We start from the raw sequence: 26,162 nt of genomic DNA, 5'->3' as shown, positions 1-26,162 counted from the left end.
AATAGCTGTTTTGCTTTTAAAACAGAAAAGGAACAGTCACACAACAATAAACCTAAGATACTTGCAATATTTACTTAACCTAAAAACTACATACTTTTGGGTTACCAAATTCATCTTTTCCCCTTCCTCATATGTACGGCTTCGCGCCATTGCTTTGGTCATCATATGTAAAACAACGTTGTTAGTTGCCAATCCTTCTAACTGGCGCCCTGTCATATTCGTCAAATTGCGGCAAGTTGGACAAGATATAGTCATTCTTGGAAAAAGCCTTTTTTGTTGGTTGTAAAAAGAAATGTTAACCACTGTATTAGATAGAATTTTTTTTCAAAAACAAGGACTTGTATGCAAGTAAAGCAAAAGTAATGGTGGCCTGTGAAGTAAAATAAGAATTATAAAATTTTTTTGAAGTTATGACTTGTATTTCTTATACAGTCCAGATATTTTGGTTTCCTGCTGCCTGTATTGAATTTTAATAGGCAAATATGGCACGAGATCATGTCATCATCAGAATCAGACATATTTTCATCGCTCAATTCCATGCTGACTGAACTCATGACAACCAAACCAAAAAGATTATGCAATTCCTGTGAAAATCAACAAGAATAAATATTTTTAAGCACAGTATGCAACTATAAGTCACCACACCAAACAAAATACACAGAAATTCATAAATTTTAACATGATGTCTCAGAAATGGTGCATTTTCTTAGTTACAACTTCAATTTTCACTGGGAGCCAGAACCTTGTTCCAGTACAGCATACATTTAGACAGGCAGAATTAATTAAACGTTTTCGACTGAGGGAAAAACGTAACGTGAATTAAGAAAAACAAAAAGAACACCGGTTGCATTTACTTGCCACGTGATGTTGACAAAAACAATTATTTATAAAATAAGATTCCAATTCCAGTGACCAACAAACTATTTTGTGATGTGGAGAGTAAACTATAATCCACTACATAACTAATTTCCTTAACACAGAGAACAGCCTGACCTGCACTCCAGCACAAAGAAGCGAAATGTTGCTTTGAATCAAAGCAACATTGTCACCTGTGTTAATAATTAATGACGCAGAAACCCAGAAACCAGGAACCACGTGTTGGGAACGTTGCCAGAGCCATAGATTAGATTGTAATCAATGAGTCTATCGTTGCATTTGCAAATGTTCAAGATTTTATATGGTTTATTTTATTTTATTAAGAATCTTCAAACGATTTTTTGCGTTTCTAATTTTTAAAATTCATTTTTGCTGCGAACTATTAATGGGCAAATCGTCTGCACCGGTCTGCACCATCCAGGCATCCACCATCTTCTACACATATTTTGCGGTGTAGAGATTTCTGATGCGGTGCATTTGAATTTGAAAATGTCAGGAATATCGGAAAACATTAACTCAGCGTTGACACATGATGATGAAGACTTCGTTTCTTGCCGAATCTGTTTTATCAATTTTAATGAAAAGGAACGGGTTCCAAAGTATTTGGAAAAGTGTTATCATTTCTTTTGTCTTCCCTGCATCAAGGTGCTACATTCCTCCAAATACTCACAGTGCTTAATTGTACATTTACATTTCAATTGATTTTAAGGATTTAACTGGGCCTAATGGCAGAAATAAAGTAGCATGCCCTGTCTGTAGGTTGACTTCAACCCTTTCAAGGACGAAATGTGAACAATTAGTCACTAACCATGTTGCCTTACGCCTTTTAAAAGTAGTTGAATCCTCTCAGGCAAGAGCTATTGAAAACAAGTAAGTGTTGGAAAATTATTCAGCATAAAATGTTTTCTCTTTTATTTTCAATGTTTCTGCCCTTCTTTTAGGAAAAAACAGCTTTGGTGCATAGACTGTAATTTTACTGCTTTTGATGTCTGCTTGCACGAGAAACATAAAACTTGCAACTATCTTGATGTTTACAATAATCGTTCACAGAATCTTGAATCTAAAATTAGCCAAATAAATTCATCATGTGATCAGGCTCTCAAAGGCTGCCACACAATTCAATCTGTCCATAAGGTAGTTCTTGCCTGGATTAGATGGCTTGAGTTAGAAATAACCCGCAGGGATGCATCCATTATCACCACAATTGCTCAGTTAGAATGCCTTAAATCAACTGAGGTGTTTGATGTTTCTGTGGAAGGGGACATGCAAAAAACAATTAACCACATTGATCAACTCATAGGCAGGTAAAAAAAAGTTAAATTTTTAGTTATGAAGAAATATAGTTATGAAGCAGTCTTCTTTCAGGATCAGTGAAAAATCTAGAGAAACCAAAGCTTTGGAGTTAGATGTTCTTGACATCCTTAATACTTATGGGAGTGCCCAACAAGACTCTGAATACATAGCTCATTTTTCTAGTGAAACATCTCCACCTGATCTTGTTAACTGGTTTAAAAGGCTAAACTGCCTTAAGCTGGAAACAAATTTAAGCCAAGGCACAAAGAGTAATATTTCTATGCGTGTCGAGATAATCTAGTAGGATTATGTTTTTTTTTCCTCCTTTTTTACAGCATGTGTGAAAATCCTTGCCTTCTTAGTTACGCTGCTGAGTGGTGAATTTTTGCATCAAGGCAACGATTCAGCAACGAATTCCAGCGGCAGTGGTAAAGATAACGTGGTCGTGCAAGTCGACGACGATCTGAAGATTGACGATTGCCTGAAAAGGGATGGAGGTGGCTGCAAAACAGACGAGAAAAACTGTAAAAACGATGAGCCCCGCCGTACGTTAGTTTTTGTTTTTTTTGCACTTTTATTTATGTACACGTTTCCCTCAGATTATTATCGTGCATCTTTAGCTTCTTGTTCAGGGATGCAGCAAAGCTCCAAGCGATTAGCCAACAATCAAGACCCTGATACCACGTCTTTAAAAAAAAGTCGTTGGGGACCTCCTACTACAATCGATGAGGTCTTGGAGAAACAACTAACACACGAAACCAGCAAAAGGTATCCAAATCATTTCGAATACTTTATGTTGCAAGACGGGGAGTAAAACAGTGGTATATTTGACACGTTTCAGGCTAAAGCCGTCTAGCAACGGTTCGATGTGCTATTTTCAGTTTCTGATAGATAACCAGCCAAGCGAACGCGTAATTTTCAAACTCGACGATCAACTAGCACCCATTATGGCTTCAAAATTTCGGGAGTTTTGTACTGGGAATATACCTCCCGGATACCTAGGGTCAATAGTATTTCCGGTAAGGCATCAGCAGACCGGTCTTTTGGAACAGCAATTAAATCAATTCTTTTTCATTTGCAGCAACATGTAGACCTTAATGGATTGCCGGCTTCGAAAAGCATTACTTCTTTGAGGGGAGGGCAAATTATTGATCATGAAAACCTGCTGTTCATCGCTGATCTATCGTTGCTTCCGGCCAAACTTGGCTCTGTTTTTTTTACCGTCAAAGAGGACAACGATTGGGGAACACTTGTTTCGCCCGAATTCCAAATACTCCTAGGAGAGCCCAACTGGGATAAGAAAACGACAAGTACAGTGTTTGGTCACGTTGTCGTTGGCTTTAACGTTTTAGAAAGGATTAGCAAAATCCATAAGGCCAACAAAAGTACATTGGCTACCGTAATTGACTGTGGTGTTATCTGAGTAAGTTTGTTCTCCGTTAATCCAGAATTTTTATATAAGATTTGCAGTATTTTTTGGTTAAATAATTTGGTATGTATGAATTTAACTTGTGACTGAAGCGTCTGCTTTAGTATACGGGGTTGCCTGGCATTCCGTTGCGCACTGCTTATTTTTTTCTTCCAACGTCCAAATTTGCGACCGAAGTCAGAGTCATAGAACCCTGGTTGGTTCACTATGGCATTCCCCCCTTGCAAAAAAGGGGATACCTTGTGCAAGCCATATGGCAGTTTTTGCTCCGACGCTTGCACTGCCTCTACCGGGCTTGTTAGGCATTCGCCAATCACAATATCCCTTTGTAAAACAACTGGGCCAATTGCGAAGGATTTTACTTAGCCATCAAGTTTGGGAGGAGTCTCTAACATAAACACAGAGAATTTTCTAAGTCTTTAAAGTGAAACCGCCAAACACACGACAAAAAATCACAAATTGATATTGTTCAAATGTGTTTTAAATTTTGTTTTCAAATACATTCGTAAAAAGAGCATACGGCACAGGCTTAAATTAGTTTAAAGCTTTATCTGTGAATTACAAACACTTAACAGGTACAGAAAGTTGATGGAAAAGTGACTTATGTCACTTAACTTGTAGCAAACAAGGAACCCTGAACGAAAAATGCGGAAAAATTCTAACCGACATTTGGTCAAATGCCACCGGGCTGATCACGCAGGCGAGATTTATTTATCTTTTTTTCGTTTCTTAATGAGACAGTTGCATGCAATGCAATATGCACCTCTACGTCCAGTGTTATTTATTAGCATCTGTTTTCTTATGTCTCCTTCTTTCTTTTTTGAATTTTCCTTCGTTACGACTAGCAAAATTTCGGAATGGGATATCAGGTTGGAGACCTTTTTATTCTTCACTTAAAACAAAAAAAAATTACCCGTTAGTTATTGTAAAAAAATTAATATTTTGAATCTTGCGAGGAACAAGAAAAGACGTTGATGAAACCGTTTCTTTATCTTTTCTTTGCAACGATAGACAAGACCAACTGCTGCCACCAGCATGCCCAACTTCTTTCTTTAGTGCTCGAGGCCCACATTGATAAAAGGTCTTGGTCTGTAGTCCCTGTTTTACATTGTTCCGATGGACCAGGGTTTTCCCTAATGATGGTTCAAATTATGGTAATGAATATACAAAATGCAATTTTCTCTGTTAAAATAATAATTGTAGTGTGACATCAACTACCATTGTGGTTATCGTTGGGCCTCTCTTGAAATGGCTGTCTAAAACTCTTCAGTCCTCGGGTTGGCACTGGTTGATCTACATAAAAAAGTATTATTATCAGAGAGAAAAGTTAAAAGGGTGACTTGTTTTCCTTACCAAGGTTCAGTAAATGCTTGGGCTTTGCATCACTTTTCAAGTTCCAACGTTGAAATGCGAAAAAAAGTTCCTCCAATTGTCCTACCCTTCACAATGTCGGCATCGTCAAAATGACGACTACACAAACGGGAATTAGACGTCCAATTACTGGAAGAAACCAACGACTTTCAATCAGTGAAAGAGGATGGTGGAATCTGGAAAAAAGTTACTCCGTTTTCTTTAAAGTTTTCTTTTCCATACATCACTTCACAGCCAGCTACAGCGCACCGACGCTTAGCCGCCATTTTTTCCCTTTGTTCTCTCAGTTCTCTTCACTACCGAAAGTTTCTTAGTATTCTCCCAGACGGCGCTACGACCGTTGGCGGAAAAAATAAGCTCCGCCCCCAAAACCTAGATTTTTTCGACCTTTGGCTTGCTCAAGGCATCCCCTTTTTTGCAAGGGGGGAATGCCATAGTGAACCAACCAGGGTTCTATGACTCTGCCGAAGTTATGACATGTTCTTGTGGTATTTCTATAGAAGGGTCCTTCAATAAATACGTCGGCATCAACGTATCCATTTTTTAGAATATTTATTGACAGTGTCCAATTTTTTGTCATTGACATGATGCAAATGAATCCAATGTCCGTCTCACAGTTTGTTATCTCTGTGAGCAACACTTACTCGGCTTTTATTGGTAAAGGCTGTGATTCTCTTGAATTTTAATAACGTTGAAATTTTGATGACATTTATGTGTGTGGTAGAACCCAATTTGTATTGCTAAACAAGCCGAATACGATTGAGTAGTGCGATGGTTTTATTCCCGTAGCAAATTTGAGTATCTCTGGTAATTTTTTTTAAATAGTCGGGCACTTAAAAAAAAAAAAATTGCGATTTAACACTAACGCTACAACAAGATCAAAACCCGGTTGTTAATGCGGTTTAATAAAAATAATAAATAAAAATAATGCCAGTTAAAAACGGACTCAGATTCATCTTCACCGCTATGGACATATCTCCACAACCCAACGGACATCTATCACCAACTCTACTCAACGCTCAACAACTACACCGAACATCAATGCTTCCAAATATGCTCCTCTAAGTAAAGGCAATAGCTAAAAATGACGCGCAGCCACTACAAAAAACAAGACTACACGTATGACACCTTCACAGCAACTCGACATGCTTACAGACGCTTTCATCTCGATCTGTAGTACACAACGATCTGTACCGTTCACTACACTTCCGCCTCACAAGGTGGGGTAGGCAGCTGATAATCGAGCCATGACGCATACCCACGTGTTTTTTTTTTTTTTCAAACACAAAGTATCATAGCTTCCATAAGTATATTGTATCATAAACGATGTCACCATTATATTCACCTATAATTCAGTTCAATATAACAGCTTGATTTTTAGACAGATTTTTTAGGAAGAGTATTACTGGTTTAGTAGCTTTCTTTAAATGCAGAAGACTTGAAAGACAACGCACATGGAGGAATTCGTAGATATTTCGAACAAACTGAAAAGTTTTAACCACATGCCTTCACTTCTGCTCAATTAGCTAATAGATTGGAATTCAGTTGTAGCAGTATACCTTGTCAAGATCATTGCTTTGAAAAAGAAATTTCAGCATAGCCTTTCAAACATTTTCCCAGCAAATCGAATAATTTCAGTTGCAAACACGTGCGACGTGCCATAGACGGAGACTATGTTTCGCATCTTCTGTACACACAAAAAATATAGTCTGCTAGAAAATGAGAGACTCCTGAGGGAATGAATGTGATTCCTTGGCTTCAAATTATTATCACCAATCATCATTCATCAATCAGGGCACGATCAGGGTTAGCACGCCATTAATAATAGCAACCACAAGTTGATTAAAATTTCAAATGTCAAACAAGAATAACTTACCAAAACAATCAAGTTTTTTGGATGAAGAATTCATTTCATGTGAAAATTGTCTAATACTTTTTGAAAAAGATGAAACAGAACAAGAGCCACACCACGAAAAAGGGTGCCACCATTTTTTTTGTCCCCCTTGTATCCAGGTATTACAGTTCTCCTAGTATATGGCATGAGCTTCAAATTTGATCCTTGATTGCAGTCTCTAACCTGCTCAGACACAAGAATTTTGACAAACTGTTCTGGATGCAACTTTTTGGAAAAGAAGAGGGAAAAACAGTAAAATGAAATTAACATGTTTCCATTAGTTTTTAAATTAAAATGTTATATTTCTTTCAGTAAAACTACTAGTTGGAGTGATGTAGATTGGTGCTCGAATTGTAACATAACTGCATCTATTGGTTGCCGTGAAGGCAAACATGTGATACAAAATGCCAATGACCTATACACTTTATGTTCCCAACGGATAAAAGTTCTGAGTGATGAAACAAACTATGCTTGTGAGCATACCTTAAGAGACTGTCATAAAATCAAATCTGCACATGAAGTCATTCTAGCTTGGATAAGCTGGCTCCAACAGAAAATAAGTCTATGGAATTCATCAAACACAGAAACCATTGCTCAGTTGGAATCTCTGAAAGCAACAATGGGATTTCATATGCATCCCCAAAAAGATGTGTCCACTACAATCAACCAAATATATCAGCTAACAACTGAGTATGCTATATAGTTCATTCCTTTGTCCAACATGATATTTGAAACAATTTCTTTTCAGATTTCAAGACAAACTTCAAATGGCAAGAACCACTCAAGTTAAGGTCAACAATTTCTTTCAGACGTACAGAAACGTCCGATGGGAAACTGCTGTATCAGGGCAATTTTCAAGCTCTACGGAAACGCCATCTGATCCGGTTAACTGGTTTAGTACCACTCTGGGCAACAGTAATAAACGTAAGATCCATAATCGGCTTATAGATTTGTCAGTTTAACCATACACTCCTTCTTTGTGTGGTTTTTTTTTCCTAGCCTGTATGGACGTCCTTTCGTTCCTTATTCGGTTGTTAGATAGAGAACAAGCAGTTCCTGGAAGTATTCCTGAGCTAAGCTGTAGCAGCGATAAAGATGCTGTGATAAACCAAGGCAGTCAGGCTAAAAACAATAGTTCTATGGGGGAATCTGAGAAAATAAGTGGAAAAGGTGCAGCACGTCGTGAGTATTCTTGATGACGTGTTGAGTATGATAAACTAACCAATTGTCTGCGGCAAATCTACAGCATCTTGTCAAGATATTCAGCGGACCAATAAACGGCGGTTGGACGAGGCTCCAGGATCCAGTACACCATTTAGCAAGAAGGTTCGGTTGCAGAGTCCAGACCGAGTAGACAACAAACATAATCGGGATGACCTTATTTTCTACGGCACAGACGGGTTAATAATTTTTCAAAAACATTCGTTACTTAACGTAGCTCTATCAATGGCATTCTTTCTCAAAATTTTTTTTGTAAAAGTAACGCAGTTAATCTTACCCTTAAAGCAAAAACGGATCTGCAAGTGGCCTCAGTTAATGAAACGTTTTTTCAAATCATACGTACAAAGCTTCAAAGCGCAGAAAATAAGCTGAAGGTATTCATGTGTTGTTGCTTTCTTTTCAGTTGTTATAAATTGCAATAAATTTCCATTAGATCATGGAAGAAAAAGTGGCGGTCTTAACCAAAGAAAAGGCTTGCCAGTCAGAAGGGACGACAAATCGAATCGTACGATTCGAAACCGATCTAATGCTCGCAGTTGAAAAAGTTGAATTGGCTGAGGACTCTGAAACAATAGCACATAAAGAATCACCGATTATATTTAAACATACAAAAGAAACTCGAGAAAAGTATGCCATGGTGTTGGTTCTAAGCACCACGGACGTTGAGCAGCTGCGCGCTGTCCGTAAGCAACTAGAAACGAGTCGGTCTGAACTAGCGATCATCTTGCATGAACGAACAAATCAAGCAACACCTGGAGAAATTGCAGAGCCTAAAGTTGTTGGAGGCTTGGCCGAAAAGCGATGCAATCAACTTCAGAAGCAAGTGGAAGAGATGAAGGAGGCGTTTGGAAATTCGGCCAGACAATTAACTGAAGTTCAGAAGTCAAACGCCGATTTGATGTCGGTTCAAGCTCAGCTGCAGGAAGAAGTTCGCAAAGCAAGAAAGGAATCGCAAAAATTACAGTCAAAAATGATTGCAGCTGCTGCCAACCATGCTGAGGAGCTAAACCGATATCGCAAGTATAAGACCCAGTTCGACGGGCTTAAAGCCGAGTTCGAAAAGCTGGTCACTGAGAAGGTAACATCTGTTGCAGTTCCTGTCGTGGCTGACAATAAAGAAAAGCAGCACTTGATTATTGCCAGAAATGAGCAAGTTAAGCAATACAATCAAAATGAGGATATCTCACGTAAAATAGATCGTCTACTCTCTCCATCAAGAGATCAACGTAGATTCGCAGGAAGTCCAATGCAATCTGCCGTGCAAATTTGGGAACAGGCGACAGTTGTACCGCAGACGGAACCACGAAAAGGTGTCCTGTCACAAGTTGTGCCAAACGCAATAACGCATCAGAAGAATAAGCAGTTGCAAGTGTGGAATTTCAACGCGATAGCGTCATACATCTTAACAGAATTGCATTGCCAAGGAACCGACTTGCGCTATGACGTTTGCACAATTTGCAAATCGAAGGTGGAGACGCGATTCCACTGCGCCAAATGTGAATATTTCATTTTGTGCATCCCGTGCTATCAAAAGGGTAGACATCATCATAAGATGGAGATCTTGGGATTCGACCTAGACATCCAGGAACCACCAGAAGGTTGTAGGGATATCAAAGAAGCTCGAAAATCAAAAATCGATCGTCGTATCAGTTCGCTTCTTCACTCTTTTCAGTGCTGTGTTGCTAATTGCCGTGAACCTTATTGTAAATCGATGAAGCTGATTATTAGTCACAACCTTTCGTGTAAATTGAAAGCGGCCAAGTCCATAACGGAAATCAGCCTTGATTCAAGGAGTAGCTGCCCAACCTGCGCAGAGCTCGTCGCTCTCATTATCTACCACGCAAAACTCTGCACCAATCCGATTTGCATCGTGCCTCATTGCTCTAGCGCAAAGAAGAAGATCAAGAATTTTCAGAATAAGCTGCTGATAATTCAAAAAGCAGAAAGAGAAAAGCACAATAAGGAGCCATCATCCCAGCCGATGTCACCTTTCATCCAGCACAACGTAAATCCAGCTTTAATTGCGGTGCCATCGACAGAGAGTTTAAACTGGAATCAGCTGCAGAAGCCCGAGACACCAAACGTGGTAATGGACGTTGGTTGGGGAGCCGCTCCGCCTGTTGCGCCCGTGGCACCATATGTTGCAGGATCGACTGGTGTTACCAAAACTGGTACAATCCGTCCTACTCTTACCGATGCCGAAAAACGAAATATAGTCCGAGAAAACATAATATTGATTCTCCATGCTCACGAATGCCAATATGGGAGGAACCAGGTAAAATATGTACTGCTTTATTAACTTTTTGATTGAAGTTAAAGTATAATTTCTTTTTTTCTGTTGTGTTTGTTATAGCGTTACCAGTGCCCCATTCCACACTGCCAGGCTATGAAGGATGTTTTGCACCACGTGAGGACATGTGAAAGCGTAAAACCGTGCGTACCTCATTGCCGGTCGTCACGCATAATAATCCACCATTTGAAAAACTGTCGCCGCGGTGATTGCCTGTATTGTTTAGCTATGTCGGAAGCAGATCGATATAATGGTAAGTCGCTCCTAGAAAGCTATTTCGTTTACATAGTTTTTTAGTTATTATTTATTTATTTTTTTCATTTGTGTTATTGAATGAAGCTATCACAGGCCCTAATCCGATCGTTATTGCATCGGAACCACCAAAGTCGAACATGTGCAATGCTACTGAAAGAGTTCGGAATCTTGGCCGGGTTACGAACTGCTCTCCGGGTCCGTCCGATCACTTCAGCAGCAGAATTCTGTAGCGTTTACGAACTGTGCAAGTCTCCAGATTCAGAAAAGTATGAAATCTTGTTAATCATTAGTTACAAAAGTAAGTTATGGCTAAGTACCTAATCGTACAATTTTGCATAACGAATAAAATTGTATTCAAACCGGATCTGGACAAATGTTTTGAACAAAATTTGGTATGGTTTACCATATGACAACAGTGATGAACAAATTTCCTTAAAACCTCAAGATTGCGACGCAAGAGTAGGCTATCAAACAACTCCGGCAAGATTGGCGTGTATCAAACGAATTCCGTAGGACCTCTTGGACAGTACTGGAAAGAGGGTTGTGAACCCTCCGGCGTAGATTCCAGTGCACTCTCTGCCTGTGAAGAAGCTACTTGCTACACGAATTTGCCATCAGCATGCAGAGAAACTGCGAAACCCGGAACTCTGAATCCCCGGGAGAAAAGAGGAACTATCCAGACAGTTGGGTTTACTCATCGCCACAAATGAAAACGTGGCAATTTACTAAACAACAACCGTTTCGTGAACTTAAAGAACGAAAGCAAACGTGGTGAGTTACGTAAGAGTATAACATTTTCACTGTTGATGCGTCAGCTAATTTTGTTTGAAGTTACAGGCAGAAGCAGGATATTGGATTGGCAACTGTACCATCCTTTCCACGGTTATCCCAAGGACAAATAGAAAACTCAAAGTTGTTACGACTTCAGTCATGTTCATTCTTCTTCAGAATTCCATGACGGGGCAAAACAAAATCCACCATGATAAGTATAATTGTACACTACAACATCGTGTGCGTCGGCATCTTCTTATTTAATATTTTCAAAGGTATAGCACACCAAAAGTGAATTTGTAATTGAATATTAACCCCCAACTTAGTGGCAGAATGACACCAAGGCTTATAAACGTGTCCTGTTGTGCAATGCGTTTTACTTCTCATGTGGCAGTTGAAACTTGAAAAAAGATTCGTACCTTTGTGGTGGTTGGAAGCCAAAATTCGCAGACAACGATGGAGAAAATGTAACCTTGGCATGTGGAATAGGATGGGAACGCTGAACAATGGACGTGCCCAGGTTCCTTGTCAAAGTTTTGAGATTTCTCACTCCAGAACAAGTTCCACTTGATCTGGAGCCACAAAAACCAGAAACAAAAAGCTGGAGGTTAGTCTGAATCGATTGCCCAAGTGATTATATGTCCTTATTTTAATTGTTTTTGAAATTCTAGATTATCGAGAACTGATGATTGCTTGGTGGCCGTCTCATCGATCATTCCGCGCTACACCGAAGGCGCATCGTAACCCTTTGACAATCAGCTGCCCTCGATTTTTCACCTCAGGACAATCTCAACGTCAAACGAACGAAGCCACTGCAACCCCCCCAACAATACGCAGCTGGATTTCCAAGTATATCGCCATCCGCAAACGGCATAAACAAGCGGTACGAATACAAACGACGGTATGCTTCATCGCGTTTTTTTTATTATTTGTTTCTTATCAGTTATAAAATTATATTGCCAGTTCAGTCTAGCACCTAATTGGTTTAACGTTCGCTTGTTACGCCCGACCTATTACATGAAGGAGAAGGAGCAGATAATGTTTTGGATTATGTTTCGACAATTCTCGGTATGTTATCCTCAGACACTGATAACTGTTGTGCTTACAGGTCCGTTTTAATGCCAGAGTTTATCGTCATTCTGTAAAACCCATCCGACAAGTTTTTTTTTGGCTTAAAATTAAATTCGTTTCGTTGTTTACTTTGCATCTCCAAGTCGTTCGCCTCCAAAGCGTTGACGTGTAAACAAATCGGCAAACCATGTCACCAAGAAAGGCCATAATCTTTCACTGCTCCCGGTGGTAGTGCCCTGGGATTCCGTAAATGCACAACGACATTTAGGTACCTGATCTACACGTGTTCAATAAAATTCTTGATTTTCTTTATCAGTTTACGTTTTTCAGTAGGATGAGAATCGTCTTGAAAGGCTTGATTGTTGCCCTCTTGCTTTGCAAATTGCCTCGAGCTGAATGAAGGCAGAGATTGTCTTACGCGGCAACAGGAATTTATTTTGTTCGTCATGAATGGACAAAAGGCCCTTTCAATGTTTGGCTTGACGGTGATTTGCGATTGTTGCTATTCATAAAAGAAGAAGCCGACCATGATTGGCAAACGTTGGGGTCACACATGTCGGAATCAATTTTCAAAAAATTCTTTGAATCTTTTAGGTATCGTACAAAGGCCAACGTCACTGACCACCAGGGAATGAATGCCACTAAAACTTCAGCAAGCTCATCATCATTTTCTTGTTTGTTGGTTTACCAACAAAAATTTAAACAGCCCGCAAATGATTGTTTGTTTGTTGGACACAATCGCATCTAATTTCACTGCTATAATACGCGACCAAGGAGATGAGGCAGCATCTGTAAAAGAAAAAGAAAATCCATTCCGTATGGCGATTAAATCTAACGTTTTCAACAATTATCTATCTAGGACAACAGGTGAGCCAGCAGCCGTGTGCCGTGAAAACCAATGGTAAAATAATACTTACACTTTTATTACATGTCCTTTAAATTTTAACTTGTATATATGTCTGCGAGATGCGTGTTATTTGCCATGTTATGCATTGCGCCCAGTCATTTGAGAGTAGTTGCATTGCTATGGTGCAAACTGATTACCTGTCATTAGTTTTAATTCATATATATGTATATTATGTACAATTTTTTTTTTTTTTTTCATTATGTTTCTCTGACGTTGGACCGGATGGCTGCCGAGATTCTGTCTATTTTGGTCACACCCCCCTCGTTTGAATGCATCATCAGACCATTTTCGTCTGTTTCAAGGTATGATAAGGAACCGAAAGAAAGGAATTGAGGCGCTGAGGTTTACAAAGATGGTCATCCTTTTGATGCCACCTTTTTCTCTCTCTTATGAAAAATGAAAATTCTCTTGTTGAAATCGTTGCAGCAACCAAACACGACTACTGCATCACACGCAATGACGAAAAAGGTTTGGTTATCGAATCGACGGTAATTCAACTTGTGTGATTATGCATAGCAAATTCGAACTAGATTTTCTCATTAATCATACAGAACTATTGGAAACGCAATCGCTGCGAAAGCTCGGGTGCTCCATGGAGCCATTTTTCCACGTGGATGTTGTCATCCATTAACATTCAAAAGGTACACGATTATGCACTTGACGGAGTCAAAGTAATAACATTCTCGAGTTCCAATCTAAGTCTTGTTTATTATCCGTATAGTGCATTCCTGTTTCCAGCGTTTCTCTTTCGGCATTTGTAGAACGGGAAAATGCTTCGGTCGTTATATGCAAATCGGTTGCAGTGTTGGACACACAATATTTTGGAATCCATATTGTGTCTCATCTTTTACGACCAACCTTTAACATGACTCTGCTAAACATTTTGATTTTAGGGCCTCCTTGCTTATTATTAATGTAAAGAACGCATAGCATTTGGCGTGCCAAAACATGAAGCAACGCAATCACGATAACTTTGCCACGGCGTACAAAACGTCCGATAACCGTAAATCAGTTTTTAAGGATACTCTGCTGATCCGTGCCAGCAACGTGGTCTTCATCACCTTAAAGTAAATCGCTTTTAACTAACCTAAACAAATGAATTCGGTTTTGAACGAATCCCGCAACTGCGGGAGGTCACCCACGAAGAAGAAAAATGGGAAGACCGGGAAACGCCCTTGGTTTGCCTTCTCTCACCCCCCAGTAATGTCCTTAAGTGCCCCTCCCCGTAGCGCAGCTGGAAGGAGGTACGTACGTGCGGATGGACTATTTATGAACCCATCCGTATGGTAAAGAAATTCCTTAACCTTTCTTTGTTTTTCCTCCTAGGTATTAATTCAAATCCGCTGGCGAATCTTCTATTGTTATCGCGTTGCCACGAATTTACAATTCCGGATTCTTTTTCTGTTTTGAAAATTTCCCCTTTTTAAAAAAGAAATGTCTTTTCCAAACAGATTTTACCACGTGCGTGTCATTGGGCGGCGTGTGGGCGTGCAATAGCATCCGTGGAGACTTTGATTTGACAAACAAATAGAAAATTCCTTTTTTTTTTTTTTTTGGCGCCTGGTCGTGAAAAACAGAACGAAAAGGGGAAAAACCTCCCAGTCTTTTGCTGTAATGGAAAAAAGAAAGGAAGGAAAAATCTATGGGAGCGCCAAGGACGTGAATTGTGAACGTCAATGCGGTCACTGACGTCTGCCAAGTACGTAACGTAGATATAGCCATTTGACAGGGTGTAATTTCTCCCATATATAGGAACATTTTGAGTCTACAATTTAGAGAAGGAAAATTTAAAAAAACGACGTGACGAGTTAGAACGATAATGGATTCTTCAAAGCCGTTGCATTTGTTTAAAGAATAATGTCCGTTTTCAGGCCTGGAATTGTTTGTTCCTGTTCGAGAATAACATGTACGTTTCCGCAAACACGATTTCCCCCCTTTTTTTTAACGACCAAGTAAATATTTCTAATGTTGAGTTATCTCTTTCAACTGTTAAGATTTTATTTGTTTGCTACACTTTAATGTTTCTTTGTCCGCTTATACAGTTTCGTATGGAGTCTCACCATGGCTGGCTAAAATAACAACACGTTCTTGGTGTAGTACATAGGTGACACTTGTGTTCTCGTTCCAGGGGATGAATCTGCTCTACAACTTGTTCCTCTTCATTTTCCGAAAGCAAAACAGAGCGGCAGGAAACGAACAAGTCGAGAAGATTAACGAGCGAAAAATATTCAAGACATAAACACAGGCCGTTTCTTTTTCGTCTTTTTAATGTCTTGAATAAGACCTTAAAAATAGGAACGCGGCCGACAGGGGAAGAACAAAAAAAATTTAGCGCGTGAGACAGAAAAAGCACGAAACAATAAGCACACCGTAAATTATACGAGACAAGAGTAACCCAAGAAACAGGTGACGCCTTGTTTTCTTTTTTCTTTTTGTTTTATCTTTAAAGAAGCAACTGTTAACTTGTATCTACTAGAAATCTCTTGTTTTTTAATTATGAATCGTTTTCCCCTTTAGGCTAAGGATCTAATCTTCAATTTTTAATTTCCAAGGTTGTAGCAGGATGATGGATGTGTTTGCGTCAATGTTTCCAGTAAGCGCACATGCGAGAAAAACAAAGCCTTTACTACCAGGTAATAGTGGAATGTCTTGGTGACAGCTGGACATTTTTCTCGAAAATGCTCGGCCCATTTTGTTGCTAATATTTTCTCTCTTTTTTTTTCATCACGTGTCCCTTTTTAAGACGCAGTAAATGTCCGACACGGGTTGATAAAGACGCCTTAATCAAATGAATTATAAAAAAAGCGGAGAGCTCCCGAACAGAGCAAACAAATCATTGCAAATCTTTGAATCAGCTTCACGTCAAGCAAGGTAAGCATTTTTTTTTCTCGTATATAGGCGGTACTTTTTCTTTATAACATTGGGGCAAACTTGTCGGCGGCTAAATTGTGTTTGGCTGGCGACCCGCTACGTCGTAAAAATTCGTCTCTCGTTTCCATTTCCTCGTTAGAACGTGAATACTGGTAGCGTTTAGGTATTTCTTTGAAGGGGGAAAAAAAAAGGGAGACAATTCTTCAGACAGCCCTCTGCGTCAAACAGCTGTTTCTCTTGAATAGTTACGTAACTTTTATTTTATTTTATTTTTTACCTTTCGTCAAATGTAGTCGCGACGTTTATTTCACATCAATCGTCTTTACAATTTGCGCATTGAATTTACTGCAAAAATGATGCAGTTTTAGTTGAATTTGCCTTGTTTTTTGGGGGGGGGTAAAATCTTGGAAGATTTTCAGTTACAGCGCTTTCCCACGTAGCAGATGAATGGCGCGTGACATGATAAATATTTCAAGTTCTAAGTGGTCACTTATTTTTTGCGACCCAGACACCGCATCATTATATTCATCGCGCGTTTTTCTTTTTCTAACCAAAAAGTAAATATCGATCTAGGCCATTCTGAGAACTCGTCGAAACAAAAAAAGTTCAGCGATGATGAGCGCACGGGTTTTTTTTTTTTTCTCGTAATGTGACCATCTGTCGACTGGTAGTTTTGCATTTCCGTGGCCACCCGGTTAGTCTGAACTCGCATTCAAACCATTTTCTTTTTTTACTCGGGCAAGCCTCTTTTATTCTTTTGTGTCTGTTCTCGACGTAATTCTCGCATCTTACTACCGAGTCGTGCGTAAAGTACGTCCAAACGGGACTATCGTTTCGTCTATTGCGGGTTATTTTTAAACTTTTTTCTTTTTTTTTATTCGAAACATTTTCTTTTGATTTGTTGTTATGTCATTTAACTATTTGTGTGCATTCGGTTATTGCACGGTCTTTTATAAATTTGAGTAAAGGGCATCGACTGTTTAACGAGGGGTCCTGGTGATTTGTACTGAATCGCTTTGCCTCCCATACAATTCTTTTGCTAAATTGTGCGATACTTGAGAAAATAAATTCTTGGAATGCTAATTGAAAAGAATTTTGGCGATGAACGAAAACCAGAAAAAAATGCTAGACATTCCACTCTTGGGAAATGTCGGTTCTTATCTCCATTTTTTTCTTTTCTTTCTTGAATGTGTCGCCTATAGGAAAAGGCCTTTTGAAAAGGTCGTCGACTCTGAATTACATTGAAATGTCTTTTACTTTTACTGCGTTTTCTTCTAAAGATGCAGTGACCCGGGACAAAGTTCTGAGGATGACACCAGAAGAAATATTGTACCTGTCCATCTTTAAATATAAAAAAAAAAGTGGGAGGGACGATCACAAAGGTGAATATACGCCCCACGTTAACCTCAGGTGCCAACCCTGCATGCAAATACAACACAATAGAAAATGAAACGTAATTTTTTCTTCTTCATTTCAGAAAGAAAAAAAAAACAACAAGCAGCGCCATAATGACTGAATAGAAGACGAAAACACTTGTTTCCATTGTTGGAGCCCAACATCGCGGATCAGCGTGCCGTCCATTATTCCAGTAACTATGCCATGACGAATGGTAAAAATTAGTACTGATTCTTTTATTATTTTTGTACGTTCATCATTTCGCTTCATCACCTTGTAGTTGTTCAGTCGAGTTTTGTGCTCTGCGACCCCAAGGCACTTGTTTTGTACATCTCAACATTCACGTGTTTCTTAAAAAAAAAATTAGAAAACATTTTCTAGCAGTTGGACTTTCTTTGGTTTTCAGGCGATCGAATCGCAACGCGAATCAAATCGCCATCATCATTAATCATTTTTGTTTTCCCATTAGAAGGTGCACCCGGAGTGGCAAGGTAACTAGAAAGAAAAGAAGAAGAAGAAAAAAGCAACAGAAGGGAATGACGACGGATCGCCAGAAGGCGAATGTCCTTGAATTTATCTACCTAAACGCTAACGGGAAAGCAGACGGACCATGTGTTGCAGTACCCGCTGTATATGTGTGCAAGTCAAAAATATAGCAAAAGAGTGAGAGACAAGAGAAGTTCATCTCCGTAGGGAGAAGAGTTGAACGTCTTTAAAGAAACCGGGCGAGTCGCTGGTTCGTCTCAGTCACAGTTGAATCTCTGAACGCTCTACAACTGGCTCTGTCCAGCAACAGCATTCCGTCCACAGCCGACAAATCTTACGTTGCCGTGGTGGGCAGTTTGAGCCAACCGACGCGCATTTCTCTAGTGCAACGTGTTGCATCCAATTTGCATAGAGAGGTCATGGAGTCGCAAATCAACGTGCGGCAATCCATGCTGGAGAAAATGAAACGGCCTTTCAAAAACAACCGGAGACTCAACCGCTATTGGAACAGCGTCCAGCTCAATCTCACGCGCAATTCTGGATATTACGCACTCGTCTCCTCGCTCATGTGCCTGTGTCTTATCGGACTGCGATCCAACACTGAATTTCACGATCACGACGAAATCGACTCTGAGCTTCATTATAGTTTTCACAGTTGGGAACCGAAGGTATGTAGATTTGTTGAGCGCGTTCGATGACCTCGTCGTAGCATGTGTACTGGCCCTTTCGTACTCACGTTTTTCCCATATTTTTTGTTGCAGAAACCTATGGAAATTCGGCCGCGTGAAAGGGTGAGTATGCAAATACGAAACGATCCCATTCTTTCAATTATAACACAAAACACTCTTGTTGGTGTTCTGGTTTCGTGTCGAGTCGCATGGCTTAACTGTTCGTAATTTGAATTTAATTGTCTTCTTTAAAGAGAGCTGTGGATCCATCTGATGGCGAAACAAAAATCATCCTTTTTTGGACAAAGTATCACGGAAGTGCAAGTTTCGATTTTGGTTTGGGTTCGAGGCCGTTTGAGTCGGCCGGCTGTCGAGTCTCTAACTGCAAAACGACCACCGACCGATTATTGCTCAACGAATCGCATGCCGTCATTTTCCATTCGGGAAATCTCAACATCTCCGACATGCCCCCCGTGCGCTTCGATCACCAGCGTTGGATTTTCTACTCGTTTACGTCCCCCGTCAATTTAGCGCCGATTCCTAAATTCTTAAAAGTAATCATGATTTAATTCTCTGATTTTCGTTTAATTATTACATTTGTTATTTCAAAAAAAAAAAAAAAAAAAAAGGATAAATTCAATTGGACAATGACCTATCGTCGGGACTCGGATATTATCCATCGTTATCCATTCGGAGCTCTGGTGGCCAGCAAGACGATTCGTAAAAGTTACGGCAAAACACGTCCGACGGCCAATTCCGTCCAACGTCGCATTCCACATAAGAAGAAGCTTGTCGCCTGGATTACGTCGACTTGCCCGACGTCGGTGCGGAGAGAGAACTACGTCCGCCAGTTGGCCAAACACATCTCCGTCGACATTTATGGCGGGTGCGGTCATAAATATTGCGGTAGCCACGAACAGGTGCGTTGATGCTTTTTTTCTAACTTTTCTTCAATGGCTGTTCTAGATGATTTCGTCCTATGAGTTTATACATCGTCAAATGCCGCGATTGCGCATTTCAACTAGTCTAGACCAAATGAACTCTGTTCGTAAATAATAAAAAATTATATAGTTTCTTGCTCCTCCTACCCTCCAGATAGGTAATTAAAGTTCTTGGCATTTACTATCGTTATGCGTGCAAATTTCACGACTTGGACGAAAGAATTGTATTTGCTTTCGGCGGTACCTCACACTACCAGCCTTTTTCATTTTGTTTATTCCCCATTGTTAGGATGTGTTGCTTTTAAAAGCTCCGTCGCTGGAACCTCGTAAAGGTCGGCAGAGAAATGTGGATCCCTTTCTTGGTGCTTTTCAGTGTCATGAACGATGATGCATAAAAACAGTCCCGTATGTTGTGCGCGTTCGTGAGAACACTGCCGAACTCCCTTTTTTCTTTCCCCCATTGCAACTGCATATATTAAATAGCTATTCTTTATCTACCTTGTTTATCATTCCTTATTTGATTCTCAATTCTTGTTGTTTTTTTACGGTGCAGTGCATGAAAATGCTTCGCGAAGACTACAAGTTCGTGCTGGCCTTTGAGAATTCGCTGTGTACCGATTACGTGTCGGACAAGCTGTACACGGCGCTGGAGAATGGGGTCGTGCCCGTCGTCTACGGCGAGGCAGACTACAGAGCCTACGCGCCGAGCAACTCGTACGTCAATGCTCGTGATTTCGGCTCACCGCGGGAGTTGGCTGAATACCTATGGCTCCTCCATCAAAACGACCATCTGTACCAAAACTACTTTGCTTGGAATCAAGACTACATTGTGGATAGGTTTCCAACAGACGGCTGGTGCAATTTGTGCCAGATGCTCCACAAACCCATGGAGTCGCAGGCCTATTCGGACGTCCAGCGGTGGTGGGCCGAGGAAGTCACCTGCATGTCCAATTATCAATTCAGCCTCAACGTCAGCAACAGTATTGAACCGGTGATGCACAACTAGCGAAAACTACAAATGAGAATGAATTTGTGCGAGTGGTGTGTGAGTTTGTATTGAAATTAACCAATTCTTTTTAACTAGTTTGAATCAAAAGAAAATGCAACTGACGCACTAGTTGCGTTCATTCGTCCCGCGGATTGTTGTTCGAACATCAAGTGATAATTTGGTGACGATTACAGAGATGTGCCGATTCAGAGTAACACTCAACTGTCAACAATTAGTATACGTGCCGGTTTGAATTGCCAATTTGTCGTCGCTTTTTATCGATACGTTTTTGATTTTTTGAAAACAATAACGGACTGAATCTTGAACGTTGAAACCGCCAATGGATGACCATGATTTTCGTATACTAATAATCTTTATTTTATATTTTTGCCTAGTAATCTTTTTTATTTATTAGTAACCTATTATTATTTTAGTGATTTTGCACTATTATTTTTCTCGCATTCGAGAATCTTTTTTTCTGGTCGAGTACATCGATTGTCGTTGACGCTACTAACACACGCTGTTTTGTACTATTTACATTTTTCCTTTAGGAAGTTGTCCCCCCCCCCCCACTCTTGTGTACCGTTACAGTCGTGTTGAGTAAAAAGACTATCCGACGATCCGACAAGTATGGCGGAATCACTTCAATGTATAATTAGTGCATGTCTATTTGCATGTGGGTGGCCATCTGTCACTGCTGCTCTGGGACTGAACACAACGAATTCCGTCTGATGAAATAAATGGGCATTTTTTAACGAAAGCTTTTGATTGTTTGTTCCGTTTTTCTACCTACCTCTAAAAAGGTCAACAGCTTTAAGACTTTTCGGTTGATGGCAACGGCAAGTCTTTGGAGTTGGGGTAGATGATGTATTTCCTTTTGAGATACGCTACATGCTACCACCTGTCACCCATCTGCACCTTTTTGAATGATACGTATAACAGTACGAATGGCTTTTTTAACGGACATGATTTTGCTGGTCTCATAAATTTACCGAGTACTAGTTGTAAACTTCTACGAGTTACAGGAATTTCGGTAGAAATAAAATAATTCGGTCAAGCTATTCACATACTGACCAACACTTCCATGTTTTTACGACAACATGTGATGCAGACATTAAAATATTTAAAAAGCCATTCAAGATATGGGTCCTTCCTGAAACCGTTTGAGACAGGGACTAGACGATGAGATGTCATGGAGTACAATGTTCAAATTTTTTTAAAAGGGGGAAAAATATGTTTTCCCATCAAGCCAGCTGGTTTTTAAATAAATATGACCATTCGATCCCGGTAGGCAGAATTGCATGAAGTCATCTAGTGGTCGAATATTATACTACTTCAAACTTTTGTCATCTATGATAATTAACATCTTGTGATAGCGAGTGCTCAACATGTGTGTTACGTTTCCAACATTTGATATTTCTAAGGATATTTCTTCCAAAAACTAAAGGTATGTTATGTACAATTGAGTAAATCAATTGTTGTGTAATGTGTTGGGAGGTAAGCATTTCAAAACAATTGCTCTTTTTTATCTATGTATTAGTTTCCGTTGTGATCAGCCAAGCAAGTTACTGACCACATACCTGTGGGGCTGTAGCCAACTTATGTCTGCCACTCGCCATCATGCTATTTCCCAGTGAGAGGATTCACATTCTGCCTTCTCCTATATTAGGCATCATACTTTTCTTACTGTAGAAGTTATAATAAACACACAAGTGAAGACTGTGCTAAAGGTAGGTCAACTGTAACGTAATTTAGTAGACCAGAACAAAATCCCCTGAAACTCACACTGTTCATTGCTTGTGTTACAGTTTACTGTTAATTCCCATCTGGTTGAAGCAGCATATTCATTTATATGTTGCGAAATATCCACCTTTCCATCATCAAAATGTCAAACATTCAATAACCATACATTGTCATCATCCACCTAACCATCATCTTCTCAGAAGTCTACGTCTCATCTCTACTTAACCAGTTTATATGCATAGGCATTAACATCTTCTCCACTTTTTGGTATTCTAAGTTTCTTTGTTGTAATGTATTATTCTATTGTAACGTAAAATCCTATGATAGGACTGCAAGTATTATTTTTCCTTCTGTGCACTATTGCCTTCCGACGACTACTGCAGTTCTCGCCCCCTTCCCACAGACAGCACGCGTAAGTTAGTATGTCTTTTCAATTTTGGTTTCATCTTAAACATTATATTTCCCATCTAAAAACGCTTTCTTTTCCGTGTCATTTTCATTCATTTAGAACTGCTCCTTCTTCCTGTTCCCACAGCTGCAAAATCTACCATCGACGTTCCAGTTATGCTGTCTTTGTCTGCTGGAGTCATCTACACTCCATCTAACCATCATCTTCTCAGAAGTCTACGTCTCATCTCTACTTAACCAGTTTATATGCATAGGCATTAACATCTTCTCCACTTTTTGGTATTCTAAGTTTCTTTGTTGTAATGTATTATTCTATTGTAACGTAAAATCCTATGATAGGACTGCAAGTATTATTTTTCCTTCTGTGCACTATTGCCTTCCGACGACTACTGCAGTTCTCGCCCCCTTCCCACAGACAGCACGCGTAAGTTAGTATGTCTTTTCAATTTTGGTTTCATCTTAAACATTATATTTCCCATCTAAAAACGCTTTCTTTTCCGTGTCATTTTCATTCATTTAGAACTGCTCCTTCTTCCTGTTCCCACAACTGCAAAATCTACCATCGACGTTCCAGTTATGCTGTCTTTGTCTGCTGGAGTCATCTACACGTAAGTTTTATTCATTTTTGCTTGATGAAAAGTACAATTCTGACATCTATGTTCATTTTTAAGGTAGTGCCATGGCTGAGCTTCATGGAGCAAATGATATAAGGGCTAGCAGCCAAGTCGATATCCCGCGGCGATGGAGAAGGGGTTCACCTTGGAACGTCTTTCTGTGGTATTGTTTTGTTTTGCTTTGCTGTTTTTGTATAGTTAACCCGTTGGCTGCCACCCCGTTTGAGTCCCATTTTTTTTGTAGCTTGTAGGGACCGGGCGCTGTTCTGCCTCATGGTCTATGCCATGGGGAGAACAGTCGCCGCGCCTTTAGGCGCCGTAGGCAATGCACCAGTAGGGACTTCTCTTTGTCGATGCGGTGATAGATTCCTGGGGTGTGCATTCCCGGAATGGAATCTATTACCGTGTCAGCCCGGACTTGTCTTCGGACAAGTCCCACCTTGTTCGCGATCCTTCTGACGTGATGCGTAGCAACTGTAGTAAAGCAACCTATGGGTTGTATGGCCTGGCAGCCAACGGGTTAACTAGTTATGTGTATGTATGTATTTATGTATGTCATTTTGTATGTGTTGTGTAAAATAGTGGTGGAATTGATGGGTGGTGGCGGGACAATAAATTAATTGGTTTGAAATTATTCTTTTTTGTATTTCATTTTTTAATATTAAGTAAACTCAAAATCACAACACGAACTTAGACTACTCATTAGATAACGTCCATCAACCTGCTGCCATTTACAATCCGGCGATCAACAAAAAATTAAATTTAAAACTTTTTTGTTTCAGTCTGACATATTTTTATCGACGAGAAAAATTTCAATGGCGATTAACTGTGCAAACACCTAAAAAAATTTTCTTTGGTCCCCTTTACTATCTGACAAACACATTTCAGTCAATATATGGAGAAACAAACATTTTCTTTTTCAGCATAGCTACAATTACTTCACGTACTAGCATGGTGAAGGAATTTATCCATTTTCATCTTGGACTTCCCTTTGTTTGTGTTACGAGCTATTGTTTCTCTAAATGCAAGACTTGTGCCAATAAACTTTATTTATAATGACAACATAAAACTGATGGCAATCTTTTCTGTCTTTGAATGATCTCACAAACAGCACAGTATCAAGTTTCAGGTACATCTGGAGGCCTGGAAATAGTTACAAACATAACATTATTAATGATAAATACCAACAACAAAAAGAATGGCTGCTATCTCTAAGGAAATCATTAGGTGGCACATTCGGTGTTTTTAACTAAAAGAAAAAGATGCTGATAATTCAACAACAGCCTAATAATGCTTTTTCTTTTAATTATTTTCAAATAAAGCCAAACCATGCTTTTTCTCTAATTTTTTTTTAAAGTCTGGTAAAAATACTGTTTTGAAACAAAACTTAGCCAATATACCTTTGAAAAATTCGTATGGATTTATTGCAGATAAACGAACGTTAAAAACATACCTAAAGACAGACGGTTGTCTGCAGATAAATTTCAATGCTAGAAACGTCCATTTTGACTGCCATCCTCAGTCGACGCTAGGCAAAATGAAACAGCTGACATAACTGCGAATATCACAAGTTGTTCGTGACTTCTCCTCGTCTCGAGAACATGGGCTTGAGCAGCGGCTACCAAGGCTTTGCCAGGAATTGTTACTGTATGAATTAGAAATGAAATTTAGTACGAAGAAAAATAAGATCAAGGACCATGGTATCATCAATAATGAAACTTTATCAGAAGAATTCACCACTGATGCCAGGCCAGCACAAAGATTTGTACGCCTGTTAACGCAGTTTTTGTTGTCTTGTTTTGGCAAACTGGAAGTTTTTTTATTTTTACATGCACATGAAAAGATGAACTGTTAATTGGTACTCTGAGAATTTTTCTGTTATAAATTGTACTAATTGCATTGCATTTTTACCGATGCTCACCTGACATCGAGCCACCGACAACCATTTGCACTGCTCATTTACATGCTCCTATGAATGGCTCGTTTCAAGAGAATATTCGGCCGTTTGTTTTGACAGACGAATTCGCAACGGACGTTAAGAGGATGTCTAGAATTCATTTATCTTCACGGCTGTTATATCAGCAAGAACAACATGGTACATCTAGAAAACCATAGAGTGAGGTCATTTATTGAGACCAACATCCTTGAAAAGACACTTATTCCATTACCTGAAGAATGATGTGATAGAAATGCTTGGCTTGTCAAAAACTACCATTTGGGACTCCTCTGGTGATATCTAGGGTCCAGGGATATATCTCTAGTATTATGAAAAGATAACATCATAGTTGGTTTCTATAGAGCAGAAATGTAACTGAATCTCACTACAATCGATCAGCAAATGAAGTAGCAAACAGCAATCAGTTTTAGTCACTTAAAACCTAAAATTTTCATGGGTTGGATGCTGGCAGGAAACCATCCTAGAAGAACAATTTTTGATCATATTTAATAACCAGAACAGAATGTTTGAGCTCTAAATTGTGTTTAATGAATTAGAAAGTGAAAAATAAAACTGAAAATAAAGCCACTCAAAGCCCAATGTTATTGCTAATTCTCTTACTGCATAAATCATTTCTTCTTCAGCTGGAAGTAAAGAGTTCAGATAAACAAAGGCTGGGTAACACCACAATTTTCAGACTTCTGGCAGCATACATACTTGAAGGCAGATTTTGC

At 39.5% G+C, this 26,162-nt stretch overlaps 3 protein-coding genes and 2 long non-coding RNA genes across 8 annotated transcripts; 3 read left to right on the top strand and 2 right to left on the bottom strand.

The window, feature by feature from the left end:
* The first annotated feature begins 1,264 nt into the window (after positions 1 to 1,264).
* On the top strand, positions 1,265 to 4,497 carry LOC116926016. 3 transcript variants are annotated; one of them, XM_032932783.2, is made up of 8 exons: positions 1,265 to 1,521; positions 1,586 to 1,746; positions 1,818 to 2,180; positions 2,242 to 2,438; positions 2,505 to 2,714; positions 2,769 to 2,937; positions 3,011 to 3,188; positions 3,251 to 4,497. In XM_032932783.2, the coding sequence occupies exons 1-8, from the start codon at positions 1,366 to 1,368 to the stop codon at positions 3,590 to 3,592; spliced, it is 1,776 nt and encodes a 591-aa protein (XP_032788674.2). In that variant the 5' UTR covers positions 1,265 to 1,365; the 3' UTR covers positions 3,593 to 4,497. The 3 variants fall into 3 exon arrangements, with proteins under 3 accessions (XP_032788674.2, XP_045032279.1, XP_045032278.1); XM_045176344.1 differs by having other exon boundaries at positions 1,267 to 1,521; positions 2,802 to 2,937; XM_045176343.1 differs by having other exon boundaries at positions 1,269 to 1,521; positions 2,790 to 2,937.
* Positions 4,464 to 5,244, bottom strand: LOC123474357. The gene is made up of 3 exons (XR_006649079.1): positions 4,952 to 5,244; positions 4,817 to 4,891; positions 4,464 to 4,731 (listed from the first exon to the last, which is right to left on the bottom strand). It is a non-coding gene; the product is annotated as an uncharacterized LOC123474357 (long non-coding RNA).
* A 1,579-nt stretch (positions 5,245 to 6,823) lies between these two features.
* Positions 6,824 to 10,993, top strand: LOC116926015. Its single transcript, XM_032932781.2, has 10 exons — positions 6,824 to 6,982; positions 7,039 to 7,115; positions 7,176 to 7,553; positions 7,612 to 7,787; positions 7,863 to 8,045; positions 8,110 to 8,263; positions 8,344 to 8,458; positions 8,518 to 10,359; positions 10,438 to 10,627; positions 10,714 to 10,993. Exons 1-10 carry the CDS (start codon positions 6,824 to 6,826, stop codon positions 10,857 to 10,859), a joined length of 3,420 nt encoding a protein of 1,139 aa, XP_032788672.2. The 3' UTR covers positions 10,860 to 10,993.
* Positions 10,994 to 11,143: 150 nt separating this feature from the next.
* On the top strand, positions 11,144 to 21,487 carry LOC116926018 (4-galactosyl-N-acetylglucosaminide 3-alpha-L-fucosyltransferase 9). 2 transcript variants are annotated; one of them, XM_045176346.1, is made up of 25 exons: positions 11,144 to 11,400; positions 11,467 to 11,675; positions 11,727 to 12,007; positions 12,072 to 12,301; positions 12,364 to 12,468; positions 12,615 to 12,739; positions 12,802 to 12,956; positions 13,066 to 13,262; positions 13,331 to 13,372; positions 13,613 to 13,680; positions 13,805 to 13,866; positions 13,930 to 14,019; positions 14,100 to 14,622; positions 14,705 to 15,077; positions 15,131 to 15,330; positions 15,421 to 15,784; positions 15,931 to 16,011; positions 16,122 to 16,249; positions 17,530 to 17,659; positions 17,727 to 17,858; positions 18,114 to 18,798; positions 18,892 to 18,921; positions 19,053 to 19,352; positions 19,428 to 19,718; positions 20,293 to 21,487. In XM_045176346.1, exons 21-25 carry the CDS (start codon positions 18,550 to 18,552, stop codon positions 20,743 to 20,745), a joined length of 1,323 nt encoding a protein of 440 aa, XP_045032281.1. In that variant the 5' UTR covers positions 11,144 to 11,400; positions 11,467 to 11,675; positions 11,727 to 12,007; positions 12,072 to 12,301; positions 12,364 to 12,468; positions 12,615 to 12,739; positions 12,802 to 12,956; positions 13,066 to 13,262; positions 13,331 to 13,372; positions 13,613 to 13,680; positions 13,805 to 13,866; positions 13,930 to 14,019; positions 14,100 to 14,622; positions 14,705 to 15,077; positions 15,131 to 15,330; positions 15,421 to 15,784; positions 15,931 to 16,011; positions 16,122 to 16,249; positions 17,530 to 17,659; positions 17,727 to 17,858; positions 18,114 to 18,549; the 3' UTR covers positions 20,746 to 21,487. The 2 variants fall into 2 exon arrangements, with proteins under 2 accessions (XP_045032281.1, XP_045032282.1); XM_045176347.1 differs by lacking the exons at positions 11,144 to 11,400; positions 11,467 to 11,675; positions 11,727 to 12,007; ... (4 more) ...; positions 13,066 to 13,262; positions 13,331 to 13,372 and having other exon boundaries at positions 13,600 to 13,680.
* On the bottom strand, positions 21,144 to 22,012 carry LOC116926013. The gene is made up of 3 exons (XR_004395836.2): positions 21,720 to 22,012; positions 21,521 to 21,645; positions 21,144 to 21,455 (listed from the first exon to the last, which is right to left on the bottom strand). It is a non-coding gene; the product is annotated as an uncharacterized LOC116926013 (long non-coding RNA).
* Positions 22,013 to 26,162: the final 4,150 nt, after the last annotated feature.

The sequence above is a fragment of the Daphnia magna genome, linkage group LG7 (assembly GCF_020631705.1).
Source record: "Daphnia magna isolate NIES linkage group LG7, ASM2063170v1.1, whole genome shotgun sequence".
NCBI classification, from domain to species: Eukaryota; Metazoa; Arthropoda; class Branchiopoda; order Diplostraca; family Daphniidae; genus Daphnia; species Daphnia magna.
The sequence above is the reverse complement of the archived record's forward strand: the minus strand, read 5'-3'. Positions and strand labels throughout refer to the sequence as shown.